Source organism: Pseudopipra pipra, chromosome 6 (genome assembly GCF_036250125.1).
Source record: "Pseudopipra pipra isolate bDixPip1 chromosome 6, bDixPip1.hap1, whole genome shotgun sequence".
NCBI classification, from domain to species: domain Eukaryota; kingdom Metazoa; phylum Chordata; class Aves; order Passeriformes; family Pipridae; genus Pseudopipra; species Pseudopipra pipra.
Window position 1 is genome coordinate 24,596,276 of NC_087554.1, and position 18,729 is coordinate 24,615,004.

General features: G+C 44.9%; 2 protein-coding genes and 1 long non-coding RNA gene across 3 annotated transcripts; 2 read left to right on the forward strand and 1 right to left on the reverse strand.

Moving 5' to 3' along the window:
* Positions 1–700: 700 nt before the first annotated feature.
* Positions 701–6,185, reverse strand: LOC135415734 (uncharacterized). Its single transcript, XR_010431252.1, has 2 exons — positions 5,800–6,185; positions 701–4,056 (listed from the first exon to the last, which is right to left on the reverse strand). It is a non-coding gene; the product is annotated as an uncharacterized LOC135415734 (long non-coding RNA).
* RAPSN (receptor associated protein of the synapse) lies at positions 1,788–11,227 on the forward strand. Its single transcript, XM_064657871.1, has 8 exons — positions 1,788–2,003; positions 4,602–4,940; positions 6,184–6,342; positions 6,625–6,723; positions 6,828–6,950; positions 9,518–9,571; positions 10,197–10,396; positions 11,138–11,227. The coding sequence occupies exons 1-8, from the start codon at positions 1,788–1,790 to the stop codon at positions 11,208–11,210; spliced, it is 1,263 nt and encodes a 420-aa protein (XP_064513941.1). The 3' UTR covers positions 11,211–11,227.
* Positions 11,228–11,507: 280 nt separating this feature from the next.
* On the forward strand, positions 11,508–18,509 carry PSMC3 (proteasome 26S subunit, ATPase 3). Its single transcript, XM_064657869.1, has 12 exons — positions 11,508–11,755; positions 11,845–11,925; positions 14,659–14,784; positions 15,533–15,637; positions 15,732–15,794; positions 16,253–16,390; positions 16,518–16,661; positions 16,883–17,031; positions 17,527–17,623; positions 17,771–17,916; positions 18,086–18,167; positions 18,290–18,509. The coding sequence occupies exons 1-12, from the start codon at positions 11,729–11,731 to the stop codon at positions 18,398–18,400; spliced, it is 1,269 nt and encodes a 422-aa protein (XP_064513939.1). The 5' UTR covers positions 11,508–11,728; the 3' UTR covers positions 18,401–18,509.
* Positions 18,510–18,729: the final 220 nt, after the last annotated feature.

Genomic DNA, 18,729 nt, shown 5'->3' on the forward strand with positions numbered 1-18,729 from the left:
AGTTTGAGAGTACACATAGTCTATGCTGAAACATCATCTAGCACATTCCCTCTCTGAAAAACAGTGCTAAATTAAATGATGCAAATATCATAGTATATATAAGCTCCCAAAAGAGAATCAGTCTGATTGCAGTAAAACTTTCTACAATTTAATATGCTTTTCTTTTTAAAATATTTTTTCTGAAGAAATTTTGGATAAAGGTACGGATGTAATCTCTTAAGATCATAACTCCTATGATCTAAAGCCTCGAGGTAGACTGTGGCTCCTTATTTTGTGTCCTGCTTTCCTTGGGGATTTTACCTCAGGAAGGCAACCTTGGGTTTGTGTTGACACAGGCCGGGATGGTCTGATTGGTGTCCTATGAGGTAATTCTGCTGCTATTTACCTGTGCTTGGGGAAGAACCGCCACCAAATTCACATAGAAGCAGGGAGGCAGCTGGAGACATGCCTGCTTTTGCAAGTGGGTCTGTTGTTAAAACTCCAAATTGCAATTGCTTCTCTTTACATAGTGAAAGGATCCCAAACCAGGTTCCTGGGACTTCTGTATTGAAAAAACATTAGATATCCCTGAGGCATTCTCCACCCACCCTCCCACCCCCAGGTTTGGTGTATCTTCTAAGGAAGGACAGAGTAAATCTATAGACAACCAAGGCTGTGGCCATTAAAAATGCAGCACATCAATAAGGGTATGAAACTTGACTCCTAGAGGAACCAGTCTAATTTTTACTTTTTCAGCGGAGTGTGGGAAAATTGAAGCTATATTCTACTTGGGCTAAGAACTCTCTCATGCAGTCAGAAAGTGCAGAAATCTGTTGCTCTGTGTCTTCATTGTCATTCATCATGAAAGATCAGCAAGTTCTGGATGCGGAATTTCAGCAGTGCCTTTGACAACTTCTGTTAGAAACTCTTGGATGACTGCCACAGGCATCTGATGGCAGGAAGCAACAGTCAATCAAGAATAAAGGTTTTCAAAATTGTTAGCTTCTTGTCTCTGAAATTAGGAAGTCAGTCCTGTATTTGCAGCAAATCTGTGACCTGTGTCCACAGAAACAGTCCATGTTTACAGCTGAGGTCTTCAAAAGGGAGGCTGAATTTTGTGCCTAGCAAAGTATCAGACACATTGTTGCAAGTGCAGTCATCTAGTTCATACCTGACAAAAAGGCATGTATTTTTCCTACTATTCTGTATATTTCCTACTATTCTACCTGAGTCTGCTAGCTCCTAGGCTAGCCCACCACCAGCAGTGCATGTCAAAGGAGATGGCCAGAGAGAGAGGAAAGAGACAACTGAGGCATCCCTGTTACTGCAGCCAATTGTCTCTCCCTGGGGTATTTATAAGCTGCATATTGGTGGGCAGGGGTGGGCAGTTGGCACACTGTGACCTTGGGAGCTGAGAAGCCTGACTAGCATTCCTGGGAGCCACGTGAGCCAGACTGGCAGGAGCAGCTGCAGCCAATGGGGAGGAGACCAGCACTGACTGCTCAGATTGAGTTTCACTCCTGTCGCTTGAGATTTTTCTCTTTCTCTCCCTGTTGTGCTTTTCGTCTTTGTTTATGAGATTGGACAGGCAAATGCACTGATGGAGCCCTAGTGAGGAAGATCTTTGCCTACTGGATTTGGGAGCAACCAGTTCTTGCCATTGCCTACCACAGCTCCAGCCCCCTGACATGGCTGGGCTTCTACGGCTCCGGGCCTTCTGAGCACACAACCTGCCCTCCTCCAGTGGGGCATTTTAAGTTGTGTTCTCTTGTAAGCACTTCCTTTTTGCTGTCCTTAGAGGTTAGTGTATGAGGCTTTTTAATGCATGGGAGATGGGTCAGGACCAGACAAAGCACCAGATAGAGAAAGGACTTCATCTTTATCAGTCTAATCAGACCGAAAAGGCCCTGCGAGTCTGGATGAGGGTTTTGGAGAAGTCTGCGGATCCTGCTGGCAGGTTTCGGGTTTTGGGTTGCCTCATCACTGCTCATGCAGAGATGGGCAGATACAAAGACATGCTGAAGGTAAGGTAAACTGGAGGTGAATGCATGCCATTGTGTCGCACCCACTATGGAATGTGGCTGGAGATTAGAACCTGAAATCATGGGGTGGGGGGAGTATTTTGTATGTAACAGAAAATACCAGCTATTAAGTGCATCTTGTGGGTGCTGTAATCACTGTGCTGACCAGTAACTCCAGCCCACAAGATACACAGAATACTATTTTTCACTGGGTCTGGTCCCTTGGGATTCCTGGGTTATTTAGGTTCTCCAGTTGATCATGGAGACCTTTCTTGATTTATTTCCCACAAACAGCCACACCGTGTTATCAGGCTTCAGGAAAAGGTATGAAAACAGGGCCTTTGCTCCACTTCAAGCTGTATTGTGTATGTCAGTGTAAAAAGAGATCTCCAAGTGGATTCTGTAGGATAAGCACCAGTCTTGTGGAAACAGGTCTGTTATCTTGTTCAGCTTCTGTCTGATATCTAAGATAGATCTTACATTAGGGTGCTTTTTTTATTATTACAGTTAGTAAAAAAAGGGGGCTAATTAAGAGAGAAAAGATGATGCTTTTTTGGTGGGGCAGTTCAGACACTCCAGGAGATTTCTGACAGTTGAGGTCAGAGAGTGGCTCCTGGTTGTCAGGACAGCATAGAAGAAAGAAAGAAAGAGGGATGGGGGCTTGATGGAAGAGTGGTAAAAAGAAGCTGAAGTTACATTCAAGAGCATGAGGATAAACAGTTTAAGTATATAAACAAAAAGAAACTGATGTGAGATCTGAGGATCTGAGAAGTAACAGGATGCATATAGAGAGCAGCAGGCAGCATTTGGGAGGGCGACTCAAGAATCTATAAGACAAGTCAAGAGGATGTTGTAACAGTCTTAAGAAACTATCCCAGCCTGAAATAGGGTCTTGCTAAAGGGCCTTGATATTCTTGTCCTGATGGTTTTGGTTGCCACTTACCAGACTGGTAGTCATTCAGCATTTAGAGCAAAAGGGGAAGGGGGTGTCTGTGGGAAACCAAACAGGTGTTCAACCCAGAATGTCAGCAGGTGTCTACATCTCATTGAAAAGTTTTTGATAGCTCTGTTTAGAATTGGAGTGGAGGGGGGCACATCTTACTAGTAAACCCATAGACATGTCAAAGACCTATACCAAAACCAAATACTTAGGATAAATAAGAGAAGAGGGGTATTAATATACTTGAAGAACATATGAAGACAAACAATTGTGTTAAGTAGTGGCAGAAGCAACAGACTGATTAGGGAAGAGAGAAGGAAAAAAGGTAAGATGTAGCTACCTGAAGGAAATACTGAGAGCTTCACAGAAAAAAAAAGCAAAGCAAAGGAGTGGACTCAGTATACCTGAACATCGATTTGTTACCTGAGAAGACGAAAGAAAGTGGGATCAGGGTAGGTGAATTATAGTTCTTCCTAGTGTTAGGAAGGCAAAACGGCTTCAGTCAAACCAAAGATTTTATGCAGCAAGTGACCAAAGATAAGGAAAGAAGAACTTAAGCAATAAGTCATTGAGCAAGGAAATAACAGGAGAAAAGGAGTCAGAATTAAAGGTGTGAAGTAAACAGAGATTTAAGCAGGGTTGTGATGCTCAACCTCTTTTTGAGAGAAAAATTACTTCACACCAAGAAAAGAGAAGCTGTGGCAATCAGCAAATAATGAAGAACTTGTGCAAAGGTAAGGGAATGTGGGGAAGCTGAGCTAACGCACATCAGTGGATCCACACAGCAGCCTTCCTAAACTAGGGAAACTAAGAAGATGTACAAACCTAAACATACCCAATTTATAGTTGGTGGGGTTTGGTTTTTTCAGTTTGTTTGTTGTTTTGGGTGGGTTTTTTGTGAAGAATGTAAACTGTTCTAGTAACTTAAATTATTATGTGCTACCCCTATACAAAAAAGAAGTAATTGATTCCCTTGGGAATTGATATCCATAAACCTAATTTATAATCTCTAATGAAAATTGCTAAATATTTACGTTTGCTACTGGTACTAATTCAAGCCTGCAGTGTGCTTGTTTCATCACAAAACACAAGTCACTGCTTAGAAGAGTTTGCAGTCTGAAAGAAAAAGACTTCTTTTTAGAGAACAGAGAGCAATGAATTTAAAAGAACAGTATGCAATGAATCCTGAAGGTTATAGAACAAAAACTGTCAAGACTGCAATTTATTGGGGAAAAAAGTCATTATAGAAGTAGCTCACTTGCTTTCTTTTATTAATAGACTAATAACTTAAGAATGTCAGAGGAAGTGGAATACATTAACCTGAGCGAAAGAAAACTGAGGTGCATTGTGTCAGATGTTTCCTGCTTCACCTGCTTCTCTTTAGGGCCATTTAACAACTTTCTTGCACTAGCCACTAGCCTAGTTCATCTTCCCTGCCCCAGAGACTGTGTGGAGAGACAGAGAGGTTTCTTCAGTGTTCAGAGGCCTTTTAAACCACCAGATAACTGCTCAATGCATATGATGCTTCTCAGTCTGTGCTGATTGATCTGCCCTGCTCAGAGATGAGCCTCTTCTCCAGTATAGGGTGCTACTCTGTGGCTGCTTGAGCTGTATTTAAATAAACTACACATTTTTATAAACACTGTCTTCTCTGCTTAAAGTTTGCAGTGGTACAGATTGACACAGCACGGGAGCTGGAAGACCCAGATTACCTTACAGAGAGCTACCTAAACCTGGCTCGCAGCAATGAGAAACTCTGTGAATTCCAGAAAACAATCTCTTACTGTAAGACATGCCTGAACATGCAGGGTACCACTGTGAGCCTGCAGCTGAATGGCCAGGTGAGCCTCAGCATGGGCAATGCCTTCTTGGGCCTCAGCATTTTCCAGAAAGCTTTGGAGTGCTTTGAGAAAGCTCTGCGCTACGCACACAACAACGATGACAAGATGCTGGAGTGTCGAGTCTGCTGCAGCCTCGGGAACTTCTATACCCAGATAAAGGTGCGGTAACCAAAGGGACAGAGGGGTGACTGTCTCATGGATTCAGGAAAGAATAGGAAATAGTGTGAATTTCAGCTTATGTCTTTCCTATAGGAAGTGAAGTACTGAGAGAACACTGTAAGCTAAAATCCCTTTGTAAAATCATCAGGAGTACTCTTGGTTCACAGTAAGGATGCATGTTTATACAGCACAGCAGAAGCAGCTGTGAATATGTGTTGAAAAGATCAAACTCAGCTTCAAAGAAGATCACATCAGAGAAGATACTGTCTGCACACAGAGCTGGCAGCCAGAACTCATGGATTCTCTATGTCTACCACTGTTGTAGGCAAATAGCTGCCAGGAAGCAGCTGTAGGTAAAACCAGGCAGGAACTGAGCACGGAGGTGATTTGGCAGTTCTAATTTCTATTACAAACAGCAACAAGTAGGTTTTTCTCACTAAGTCTTGATTTTTGTTAATTAAACACTCAACAACTGAATTGTGGAAAACTATAAGTAACCTTCCCTTATAATACCCAAAATAAAAAAAAATAACATTGTGCTGGATACTTTTCAAGTATGAAATAAGAAAGGAGAAAGGAAATTTTAAAGTTTAGATTTCCTTTGTGCATTGTGGAGAATTAAAAAAAAATGAGGACTTTTTCACTTCTGCAGTCTCATAACTTGAGAATGGTTTTAGATATTTAGATAAGTTTTACATAATTATTGCAAAATAAGATTTATTTCTAAAATTATTCTAATTCAAAAAGATGCTTGAGAATGAAATGTATTATTTCTTATTATGAATTGGGTGAGGCCATGATTCTTAATTCCTGTTTCCTGCAATGATGGATAACCAGCTTTTGGGAGATCTCAACTCACCTATGAAGAACATGAAGGCTCCATGTAAATGTTGAAAGCAAAGAAGATGTAAGAGCAGAGAAAGTTTTCAGCCTTTGGTTACAGAGGAGGATAAATGGTTCCTGCAGAGTAAAGCTGATGGCATACTACATCAAATTCATTTGCTGGGTCATTACCCCAGTGTCCTGAATCCAGAGAATAATATGAATTCAATATATGGCAATTCCACCTTTCACAGTTTAAGATCCACTGAAATACAGCCTGCGGAAGAGGAGCAGAACAAGTTTAAAGGTGTACAGAAATCTGCTAGATGCTGCATTGTTAGTAAAGTTGGGGTTTTTTTCTTGTTTCCTTTTTGCTTTATTCTTGCTGTGACTGCTGTCTGTCTGCTTGTCTGCATTACAGGACTACGAGAAAGCCTTGTTCTTCCCATGTAAAGCAGCTGAGCTGGTGAATGATTACGGAAAGGGCTGGAGCTTGAAGTACCGTGCAATGAGCCAGTATCACATGGCCGTGGCCTACAGGAAGCTGGGGCGCCTGGCCGATGCCATGGACTGCTGTGAGGTACAGGGTGCGGGCAGCCACTGAGCTCTCTTGACTCTAGATGTTCCTGCTGCCTCCCAGCCTTAGAGCTGTGGTTTCAGTAGCCCAGGGTGCTTCAAAATTTGGGTTTACAAATGGCCCTTGGCTGGGAACATGAGAAAAAGACTTTCAATACCTTAAAAGGTGGTGCCATTTTGCCATTTCTTTGGAGCTGATCTTTCAGTGGCCAGAGTGCACGGTCCCAGCCCTGCTGTTTTGAACGAGGAATAAGCTCTTCTACTGACCAAAGACAATTTCTTTCAGGAGTCCATGAAGATTGCCCTGCAGCATGGTGACCGGCCACTGCAAGCGCTGTGTCTGCTGTGCTTTGCAGATATCCATCGCAGTCGCAAAGACGTGCAGGTACAGCTCTTTCCTGCCAGGAAGGATAGAGGGAGTAGGGAGTAGCAAGAGGGTATGAAAAGCAGGCCATAGCAAAACAGGTGTTTTCCTCCCTGCTTCTGCAGACAGCCTTTCCTCGGTATGATTCTTCCATGAGCATCATGACAGAGATTGGAAACCGCCTGGGCCTGATCCAGGTGCTGCTAGGAGTGACTAAGTGCTGGATGATTCAGAAGGAGCTGGACAAGGTCAGTTACAAACTTGGTTCTACAGAAGTTTGTTAGACAAGACTGGAGCGTATAGTCTGCACTTTGATGGGGTGCAGTTCAGGAGAGACCTGTACTCCTTAGTTCTATCAATGGAGTCTGTTGCTTGTACAGTTACATTTCTCTGAATGGTCTCTCTCAGCCAGGAATTTGTTACTAATAGTAGGAACATCCATTCTGAGTCAGGCTGCTAAATTACAGAATTGCCTCATAAGTCAATTGTGATGACTTTAAGCACTACACTGAAAAACCAGCATTGGAGGAAGAAAGCCTTATACTCTGAAATAGATTCCTCTGTCTACTTTTTAGTTATATTACTAAGCTCATTGATGTGCTAGTGATGATGTTTAGACAGCTCTACAGCTCCACCATGTGCTTCATAGGCAAATGTGGCATCAAATTCCTGGAGAAGCTTTAAACCTATAAACTCTGATGTGAAACAGAGAAATGAGAGCAGAAAGTCATTTGGGAATAGACAACCAGTCAATATAGAGCAAGGGGATGAAGTTACTTATTTTGAAAATGCTTAGGCCATGTATGTGTGCTATAGTCCAGATTGCACTAGATGCAGCACATTGTACTGCAGGATCATTATTTAGCCACAGAGTTAAATGCTCAAAGGTTACTGCTGAAACTAGTGCTGAACAACCTGGAATAGACCTGCGCAGATGCTGGTTTCAGTCTAGACACAATGAAGATTTGGTCTTATCACTCATATTGAGACACAAAGAATTTTAGCTCAAATGAGGCATCCCAGATACCAGGATGTCAAGTATATGTCTGTCAGAAAAGACAAGTTCAAGGTGCAGTCAGCATTTGAGTTGCCTACAACAGGGAATCAGCTGGGTGAGACACACTGTGCAATCTCAGTGAGTAAACACTGTGTTAGCAACAGAAGAAGAAACTGTAGACTTAAAAAGTTTTCTCAGTGTCAAAAGAATGGGACAGGACACAGCAGGTAGGCCTCTACAGAAGATAATATTCAGAGCACTCATCAAACTCTTACAGCTGCTGATCCCACCTCCAGCTGCTACCATTCTGACATCAGAAGCAGCTCTCACTTGTGAGAGCATGGTGACAGCATTGCACAGAACCCTAATGTCACCAAAACCCTCAGAAGAAGACAATGGATGAATCTTATATTCTGTTACAGGCATTAGAGGGAAGTTTGCCCTGGTGGGTCAGAGACCTTAAGCCTGTTGCCCAAATGTGGCCTCCTTAGAGGTCACAGCCCTGAATACTCACTCAAGCCTGTCCTTCAACTTGCCAGTCCCAGTTTCCATTTCTTATGCTTCCCATCCCAGTTACCTAATAAAGCAATTTGCTAACTTTCCACTTGCAGAGTCCCTATTCTTGTCCTAGCTTCCTCCATCTTCCTGATCTCCTTGGCCAGTTAGTCCATTTCATTTGCATGTAGTCAATACTATTGCAGATCCTCCCAGGTTGCTCTCACAGCTTGCTTGCCCTCATTCTTGTGCAATCTCATATTTCTGTCCAAGATAAACTGTCCCCTGGACTTGTCAAGATCTCTTCTCCCTCCCCCCCCACCCTGCCATGCTTCGCTTTGATTCTTAGTCAGTCATTAATTTCAAGGTTTCCCAGTAAACACTGAGTCTTCCTTGGCACAGTCCTCAGTTATGCTCTCCATGCTAGCCTTCAATTCCTGCTTCCCTCTTCTAAAAGTTCCTTATACTAGGCTGTCACTGCCACCACAGGTCTAATGCCATCTTCTCTGCATTCACAGTGCATTTTTTCATCTCATCTGGTCCTCTTCTTCTAGAATAGCAGTAATGCCGAATTATAGGGTAAGAATTTTATAATGTTCCTCCTGAAAACTACTCCATCACAAGGGAGACCTCTTCTTCCCCTTGAACAAATATGAAGCAGATCTCTATAGTTCTGGAGAAGAGAGACTAATGATCAAGGAACACTGTGACAACTAGGGGAAAGTAGGGATTCATTTGGTATGACAGCTGCTATGCTAAATATTTCCTTCAGATTTAAAACATGGATAGCAGAACACTCCTACATCACACTATGTGTAAGTAAGGCAAAGTGGATATATGAACAGCAGGGAAAACATGGATGAGCATGATGTATTGGTGCTGCTGATCCCTTTCCTCGTCTCTTGTACAAGTGAAATTGGAGTTGCCCAACGATTAATGAGCCTGTAAGGTAGGATGGGGAAAAGGCTTGCTTTGCTTGTGCTCCATCCCAACCCCAATGATCATGTGTCACTGAGTTTAAATAAGTCTATATTGTCTCTGCTTGGAAACACCAGCCTCTGCCAATATTTGCACTGTGTGGCTGGAACATAAATGTAGCTCTTGGATTATTTGTGGTCTTCTAGAAACTAAGCTTTTCTCATTAACTTTTGGGAGGGGAGGGAAATCTGCCAGACACCTATCTTGCATCTCCAGAGTTGCAGTGATGCTTGTTTATCCAAATTTTACTCTGTACCTCTTTTAATAATTCCCACAGGACATTCATACAAGTCTGGTTTTGATATATTAGACTGAGAACTGATGATGCACATTCTCCATTCACAGGCTCTGGAAAGCATTGAAAAGGCACAGGAGCTGGCAGAGGGACTAGGGAACAAGGTAGGATCCTACAGCTTCTCTTCAGCACTGTTCATAGTCTTCTCTCAGGCACCATGAGAAGTCAAGTATTAAAGTATCCAGACTTGTTATCACCTATTAACATGTCTGTATTAATCAGTCAATGCTTGGGACTTGCTTTGTTTTTTCATGGGCTGTTGCACAGATAATCATCAGTGTGCAAGTCTGAAAAGTGAGCGAGGAGTCACAGTGGGATAACCAAAGGGGAATGGGAAGCAGTAAGAATGAGGTATGAAACAAGCAGAGAGCTAGAGAATTAGGAGTCTCTTCTCGAAAAAACATTTTTGCCCTGAGCAGCAAGTGAGCTGTGTGCTGGCTGGAGGCAAAGGGAAATGAAATACACTGTGTGTTGTGGGTAGCTCAGGAAAACCATCGATGAAAGAGCTGCAGAGTGCCTCAAACCTGGTGTCACCTTTTGTGACACAGAAGTAGGGTTAATAGCAGGAAGTGCTGAAAGACCAAATGTCCTTATGACTGATCCTATCCCTTGCACAGCTTTCTCTGCTGATGTTTCTCCAGTTGGCTGATGGGGCTGTAGTGGTTCCTATTCCTGTTTCTGGTCTGTCTTCACCTTGTTCACTTTTCTTATGTTTCCGTCCATGTGCAGCTTGGCCTGCTGAAGCTCCACTGCCTGTGTGAAAGGATCTATCGCACAAAGGAGCAGCAGCGAGAACTGCGTGACCATGTAGTGAAGTTCCATGAATGCGTGGAGGAGATGGAGCTGTACTGTGGCATGTGTGGAGAGTCCATTGGGGAGAAGAACAACCAGCTCCAGGCACTACCTTGTTCCCACTTCTTCCACTTAAAGTAATTAGCTGGAAGATTGTTGTCATGACATTAGTCATAGGAAAGAGCTGTTTATGCCCAGAGTAGGACAGTCCTATACATGTCTGTCTTGCTTACCCGTGCCTTGCAGGATCCCATTGCAGTGCTGTGAGTCTCATGGCCTTGAAGAGTGAGATTAAGCCATAATATCCATCACACTCACACTTCTGTCCTCTAAATGATTGTTCACCAATGTCCTCACTTTGTAGGTATTCAGTCCAGATTCTTATTTGATTCCTCTTGGGGAATCAATTCTTCTCTCCCAGGGACAGTTTGGATTTTTTCCGAGTCCCCTCTTTCTCTCTTGGCTAGTGACACACGGAGGTGAAGTTGTTCAGCCTGTTATTGTGCTACTGCCATGACAGAAGTTAGCTGTACCATCATTTTATTTTTAGAAGGAAGATGAATGTAACAAAACACTTAATTCTGAAGATTAAGGATTTAAAAACAAAGCCTCCCACTGACACCAAAATTAGGATCAGACTGCTGGGCAGTAAGAAGTGCCCGATGAACCCTGTGGATTTGCCTCCAGCAACACAGAAACGTAGTGCTGTAGAGGATCGTGCTGAAGTGCCTCCATGGAAGGGGTGGGAAAGAGATCAAATATTTGGCCGTGGCGGGAGGGAACATGGGGAAGAGCTGTGGTGTGGAATAGCCGTGGGAGCGGCGCTGGGGGAGCCTCCGGCCGCGGAGCCGCCCCGAACCGACCTCCTCCCTTCGCAGGTGCCTCCAGACCAACGGGACCCGCGGCTGCCCCAACTGCCGCCGCCTGTCGGTGAAACCCGGCTACGTGTGACCGCCCGCGGGGCTCGGCGGTGCCGCGGGCACTGACGGAGCCGCTCCCGGGCCCCGCTGGGACACCGGCGGCCGCGGGGGCGTCCTCGGCCTCTCCTGCGCGTGGCTCACTGCGACTCGGCCCGACCCCGCCGCCTTCCCCCTCGCTCCTCTGTACGGGCACTGACTGTAATAAAGCTTTCTCCGGGAGAGAGCCCCAGCTGCCTCCGCCGCCGGGCTCTGGGCACCGCCCCCCCACCGCCCCCGGATGGCGCCGCCGCCGCCATCACTCAGCAGATTTGGGGACGGCACGTGACCCGCCGGCGGCTCCCGTCCCGCCCCGCCGGCAGATTCGGCACGTCCGCGCTCGGCGGGGCCGCGGGGCCGCGGTCCGGGAGGCGGCAGCGCCAAGGGAGAGAAGGGGCCGCGGGACCCCCGAGCCGCCCGTCCCGCCGCCTCCCGCCCTGAGCGGGCGAGGGCAGTGCGGAATCTGCCGCTCCGAACCCGCCGCGCGGTGCGCGTCCGCAGCCCGGCGGAAAAATGGCGTCGGTGTGGGATGAGTCGGAGGTGAGGGACCGGAGTTGGGACCGGGGGCGGCGGGGATGGGGATGTGGCGAGGCCGAGCCGAGGGTGACGCTGCCGTTGTGCCCCCGCAGGACGGCGTCGGCGAGGAGGTGCTGAAGATGTCCACGGAGGAGATCGTGCAGCGCACCCGCCTCCTCGACAGTGAGATCAAGGTAGCGGCCCGGGGCCGCCGCCGGGCCGGGGAGCGCGGCGGGGCCGGGCTGGGCCGTCCGGCCTTGGAAGCCTCACGCTGCTGGAGCTCGGGGCGGGCTTAGCACAGCCACGGGGCAGCGGAAAGTAAGACGCGGTTAACTAGATCGAGAACGGCAGATTGAGGAGTGGTGATTCTCGAGGGTAGAAACACTGGGAGCGCAAGCCCCGGGAAGCTGAGTGGGCGGTTGTTCTACACAGCCTTGGATGGTCTTGCCTGCCTCGTAGGCACAGGGGAGCGGGAGATCTGTTCTGTAGCCTGAGACACAAGTGGGATCATCGGGTAGTTCATGTTGGAAGGGACTTGAGAAGACCTCCAGGCCGAGCTCCTTTTCAAAGCAGGGTCAGCTGTAAGCCAGGCTGCCCAGGGCTTTATCCTGTTGAATCTTGAAAGCCTTTGAAGACAGATATTGCACCACTTATCTGGATGTTCAGTGCTGCCATCTGAGAGACCTCGTGAGGATAAAGATTTGCTTTACACAGAGGCTGAGCGTCTCTTGTTTCAATCTTTGTCTGTTGTACTCCTGTGAAGTGTCTGGTTCAGTCTTCTTAATACCTTTCCCAGTAGTTCTCCAGCTGAACAAGCCCACTTCCCTCAGCTACTTCTCAGAGGGGCTGTGCTCCAGTCCCCTATCCATCTTGGTGGCTCTATGCTGAACTCAGTCCAGTTTATCAATGTCTTTACTGTAAGGGGCAGGCCAAACTGGACCGAGTGTTGAGTAAAGGGGACTGATCACTTTTTTCCATCTACTGCCTTCACTCCTGTTAGTGCAGCCTGGGATGCTGTTTCCCACACTGTCAGAGTACATGGCTGGCTCCTGTTCACTTTGCTGTCAATGGACACCCCCAGGTCCATTTCCTCGAGCTGGTTTCCAGCCAGCCAATCACCAGCCTGTGTCATTGCAAGGTGCACTTCTTTCCCAGGTACTGGGCTCTGCATTTGTCCTTGAATTTTGTCAGGTTCCTGTGTACCTATTTCTCCAGTCTCTCAAGGTCCCTGTGAGTGGCAGTCCTGCCCTTGAGACTATGCCCATCAATTTGGTGTCATCTGCAAACATCATGATAATACACTCCATCTTCTTGTCTTGTTTATTCATTAAGATATTAACTAGATAGACCTGTATCAAGATAGACTCATTTTGCATAAAAGAGCAGTTGTAACTTTAGTATACGTTTGTCTGCTGCCTGATGTTAGCAGTATTGAGATAAAATATTTCATAAATTCAGCAGAGCAACTTCATCTTATACTGCTTTAGGCTCCACAAGTAATTCTGACTTATTAACTTTCTTATTCTGTAAGGACAGTAAAGGTAAATGTGTGTCTTATTTTTAGATTACAGAATACAGTAAGGAGTAAAAGTACCCTTCTTCATTTTATAGTGAGAGCTTCATAATTGCAAAATGTTTATTGGCGTCCTCCCATGCAGTTTTCCTTGAATGTTTCCTAGAGTCTGTTTTATTAAATCAAATTTATAAGGTTTTTGCATTTTTATGTAACAGATTCTGTATTGGCTGCTGTAAAAGTTTTGTCCTGTGAATGAGTTACAGCACAGTATTATGCTTAGGCATCAAGAGTTTTAAAAAGATACTTTCTCAGAGAAGAGTGGATTTCCCTGTGAAACAGAATCACACCAATTCAGGTGGGACCAGTTCTCCTGAGACCTCTTGGTGCTACAGTCACTTCAGTGGGGATCACAAACTGTTTTCAAACTGTATGACTAACCAGTAAAGGGAGGAAAACATGTGGGCATCACCCAGACAGCACTATAAAATACCGGTATTGGGTATGTTAGTCTTGAGTATAAACGTACTTACTGTTGGATGGTGAGTACAGAACTTCTTTTCTTATAGGTTTTTTCCCTTACAGTTAGTAGAATCATAGTTTGGGGTGGAAGGGACCTCTAAAGGTCATCTAGTCCAACCCTCCTGCAATGAGCAGGGACATCTTCAACTAGACCAGGTTGCTCAGAGCCCTGTCCAACCTGGCCTTGAACGTTTCCAGGAATGGAGCATCCACTGCACTCTGTTACAGTGTTTTACTAACCTCATTGTAAAAAAAATTCTTCCTTATATCTGGTTTAAATCTGCCCTTTTTAAGTTTAAAACCATTACCCCTTGTCCTATTGCAACAGGTCTTACTAAAAAAAGTCTGTTCTCATCTTTCTTACAAGACCCCTTTAAATACTGAAAGGCCACCATGAGGTCTCCCTGGAAACTTCTCTTCTCCAGGCTAAATCACGGAATGGTTTGGGTTGGAAGGGACCTTAAAGATCATCTAGTTCCAATCCCTTACAAAACATAACTGTAAAATAGGCACGTGTATATGGATACCTGCATGTGTATATGTAGTTACCTGGGTACATATACATTAAAAAAATCACAACCAAACCACAGTTGCCTTGTCTGGGTCATATCGTTATCTAGGTCACATTGCAACCCAGTAAGCTGATGCATTGATCAGACTAAGGCTACCAGGTGACACTGGGAAGAAATTCTCTAATTAGAGACCAGCCTGCATTCCTAACCCGTTTTGGCTAATTTTCTGGGTTTTCCTCTTTTTATATTACATTTCCTTTTATACCCACTGTTTCCTAAGATTTTAGTTTTTATAACTGTTTACTTTTTGGAGTAATACATGAATTTTATCTTGTCTTCTGATACTATTCCTATTTCTTTTCTCTGTGTACTAATTCCAGATCATGAAGAGTGAAGTACTGAGAGTGACCCATGAGCTTCAGGCCATGAAAGACAAGATCAAAGAGAACAGTGAGAAGATCAAAGTGAACAAAACCCTGCCATACCTTGTCTCCAATGTTATTGAGGTGAGAGTGGTGGACTCTTCTGCAGTGACATGAGACTTGTGTGCAGCATATAGTGACAAGGAGAAAGGGAGGGGAGCTCAGCAGTGATACAGGACATGGAGTATTCTCAAACTACTGATGCTTCTGGAGCCAGGACTTTCAGGTTTTTCTGTTTGTGACCTGGAAGTGCACATCACTTGCCCACTTCTTGTCTGGGTCATTCCTTCAGCTTTGGCTACTGTTCATCTGTATGTAGCAGCTATCAGAGGGTGACACAGCCCCACTAAGTGTAGACTTGGGCATGTGAAATGCTCTCTGAAACTTGTGACACAGCACATTTGTGACACAAATGAAAGGCAGTGGCTCTGTTACTACATCATATTCTTTTTGTAACTCAGTAATTTTTATTATAGGAAAAAAATGCTGATAGTTTTCTATTTTTAAAAATGGGATTGGTTTGTACTACTGTTTTAAAACTTAATGAACTTAAAACTTAATGTGAGCTGCTTATGGGAGGAGGAATCACTGCCATTAGCTACTACTTTGTTCTGAACTTTGTAGTGTCTTTCTGTGCATTGTTGTGTGCTGCTTCTTGAGGAAAGAAAGAAATTGATTTTTACGGGAGAGCGTTAATGCTTTCAGGATTCTACTGCTGATGGATGATGGAAAGTTTTACTTCTCCCACTCCATGTAATTTAGAAGCATTAATCCTGGGGTCATTCTGCTAGCCTGTTTACATTTTCATGAAGCCTTTCACTCTGTTTTTCAGCTGCTGGATGTTGACCCCAATGACCAGGAGGAGGATGGAGCAAACATTGACCTGGATTCCCAGAGAAAGGGCAAGTGTGCTGTGATCAAGACCTCCACACGTCAAGTAAGATCCATGTCCCCAGCCAGGTGTGAGGAGTGATGCAAAGCACCTTCTCCTAGTACGTCTGGGTTTGCTTACTTTGGTTTCTTTCCTACAGACATATTTCCTACCCGTTATTGGGTTGGTTGATGCTGAGAAGTTGAAGCCTGGAGACCTGGTGGTGAGTGATGCTGTTGTGATGGTTAGATATGATGGTAGTGAGAAAATTGCATATGTCTTACCCTTTAGAACGGAAACAAATCTGTCCATGTTTCCCCAAGACCATTTCTTTACTAAAATTTTATTAGAAAGATATTATGGGTTCAGTCATATTTGTAGTATAGAAAAGTAGTTTAGGATGTGTGTTCTTTACACATAAAAGTAGGTGCTGAAAATTCAGAGATCATCTAGTAAATTTTCTAAACCTAGTCTTTTGTATTGTAAGTAATTTGGACCACTCTTTTAAAATGTGGTAGGTTAACTGTGGTATTGTCCACTGTGCCAAGCTGTGGTGATTTGTTGAGCACCAGTGTCAAAGCTCATTCCTGCATCCCTGAGGTCTAGTAAATCATCTTTGATTGCATGTTTATTAATTGCTATCTGAAGGGCCTGTTAAAAGCAAAGCACTTGTGTTTACAGGGGGTGAACAAAGACTCTTACTTGATCCTGGAGACTCTGCCTACTGAATATGATTCACGGGTGAAAGCCATGGAGGTGGATGAGAGGCCCACAGAGCAGTACAGTGACATCGGGGGGCTGGATAAACAAATCCAAGAGGTGATACTTAATGTATAGTTTCTGGTGTGATGGAGGACAACAGTCTTTGAAATTCAATTTAAAAGCAGGCAGCCTGGATCTGTGGAGAAGAATGGGTTTATGTATTAATGTTTTTCTTTTGCTGTAGCTCGTGGAGGCCATTGTCCTGCCAATGAATCATAAGGAGAAATTTGAAAATTTGGGTATACAGCCACCCAAAGGAGTCCTTATGTATGGGCCTCCAGGAACAGGGAAGACACTTTTAGCTCGAGCATGTGCTGCCCAGACCAAGGTAAAAGGAACCTTTGAAAGTGTGTGCTGCTGTAGAATAGTACCTGACAAAGAATATGAACACCTCCAAGGAGAGAGGGGTCATACATACAAATGGGTGTTACAAAGGCTGAGATTTTCTTTTCTGTTTGCTTGCTTGCTTGTTTTAATTAAGGGCTTCTTATAATACTCGTAACTGACCCTATTGAGAAATGAGGTATAGGATTCTCTTTCACTTCCCAGGCTACGTTCCTGAAGCTTGCGGGTCCACAACTTGTGCAGATGTTCATTGGTGATGGAGCTAAGCTGGTACGCGATGCTTTTGCTCTCGCGAAGGAGAAAGCTCCTTCCATCATCTTTATTGATGAACTGGATGCCATTGGCACTAAAAGGTGAGGTGTAGGCCATGTTGTAAAGCTCTTGGGAGCAGCCCCCTTTCTCTGTGTATGTGAGCAGAGCCTAGCTTAAAGCATGGTCTACTCAGAAACAAGAGTGTAAACACAGTTGCACATAGCAGTTGCCACAATCCTTGAGCTCATGAGTGACATTCATGAGACTTGATATCTATCTGATAGTCTCCTGCTGTATAAAACTGTTTTGTGATCACTGCAGCAGGCACGTGGAGATGTTCACCCTCCTTTACTACTTGGGCGTGGGCAGCATAAGCCACATTCAGCTCTAAGGACTGAATAAGACTCAGGTGCTGCTGACAGTTATTCTAGTTGCAGTCCTCATCATGGTAGGACTCTTGTACTTTCAAGGAGAAATTTGGAAGCCCTTGGCCAAGGACTATGAACTACAGTTATTCTGTCTTTTGATGTGATTGAAAACATAGGGACAGGTTGGTCAGGTTCATGCTGATAGTTTTACCCTTGTTTCCTCCTCAGGTTTGATAGTGAGAAGGCTGGTGATCGGGAGGTGCAGAGGACCATGCTGGAGCTGCTTAATCAACTTGATGGTTTCCAGCCCAACACGCAAGTCAAGGTTGGGATCTGGCAGGGAGTGCTGCTGAGGTCCAGGGCACTCTAGCAGGGGATGAAAACGATGTCCAGGGAAGAAGCTTGTTGGATCCTTGGGGAGAAGAGGCCTGTTCTCCAGGTGCCTCACACTGATGATCCTACTTCTACTTAGGTGATTGCTGCAACCAACCGGGTTGATATCTTGGACCCAGCTTTGCTCCGCTCTGGACGATTAGATCGGAAGATTGAGTTCCCAATGCCTAATGAGGAGGCCAGAGCCAGAATTATGCAGATCCATTCACGCAAAATGAATGTCAGGTATGGCCTTCTGGGGCTATGTTTGTCACTCACAATGGTACCTCAGGGCTGAGAAGCGGTTGGCAGTCACTTGTTGAGAGCTCACTGTTGGGTTAAGGAAGCTCCCTGCCTTACTTTTTTTATTTGGTACATGTTTAGACTTTTTTTTCCCCTTTTCTGCTCATATCAGCCCTGATGTGAACTATGAGGAACTGGCTCGCTGCACAGATGATTTCAATGGAGCCCAGTGCAAGGCTGTGTGTGTTGAAGCGGTAAGTACTCCTCTACAGCAGCCAGCACTGATGGGAGGGAAATGTGAAAGCTAATGTGGCGTAATTACTTGGAACTGATGTGGTGCTCACATTCCCTTTCTAAATACTGTCTCATTGGGCAGGGGATGATTGCTCTCCGCCGTGGAGCTACGGAGCTCACCCACGAGGACTACATGGAAGGAATTCTGGAGGTTCAAGCAAAGAAAAAAGCCAACCTGCAGTACTATGCCTGATCTCTGCCCAGTCAAGGTTGTGGGCTTGGCAGAGGACAGGACTAGACTGGACTGTATCACTTACTTTCTGTCTGGAAAAAATAAAGCATTTTTTCCCTTTAAAAACTAATCCGTGATGTGTTGGGGCTGTCACCCTTGCTCAGTGATTCTACATTTGTATAAGGGAGGTTGTAAACCTCCTGTCCATGGTGCCCATTATGCTGCTTTTGGACCGTCCTGTTAGAAATGGATTAAATCCTGCTCTGCTACTTCTGGATGAGGACCAGCAGGTTATACTGCAGTAAGTGTTCTTTGACATTGATGAGCTGCAGCTCAGACAGCATCCCCGG

Excerpts from the sequence above, each read along its gene's own strand:
- RAPSN (XM_064657871.1), top strand. The coding sequence starts at position 1,788 with ATGAGGCTTTTTAATGCATGGGAGATGGGTCAGGACCAGACAAAGCAC. Across the intron at positions 2,004-4,601 it reads GATACAAAGACATGCTGAAG|TTTGCAGTGGTACAGATTGA; the intron begins GTAAGGTAAACT and ends CTCTGCTTAAAG. Across the intron at positions 6,724-6,827 it reads GCAGTCGCAAAGACGTGCAG|ACAGCCTTTCCTCGGTATGA; the intron begins GTACAGCTCTTT and ends CTGCTTCTGCAG.
- PSMC3 (XM_064657869.1), top strand. The coding sequence starts at position 11,729 with ATGGCGTCGGTGTGGGATGAGTCGGAG. Across the intron at positions 16,662-16,882 it reads CATGTGCTGCCCAGACCAAG|GCTACGTTCCTGAAGCTTGC; the intron begins GTAAAAGGAACC and ends TTCACTTCCCAG. Across the intron at positions 17,624-17,770 it reads AGCCCAACACGCAAGTCAAG|GTGATTGCTGCAACCAACCG; the intron begins GTTGGGATCTGG and ends ACTTCTACTTAG.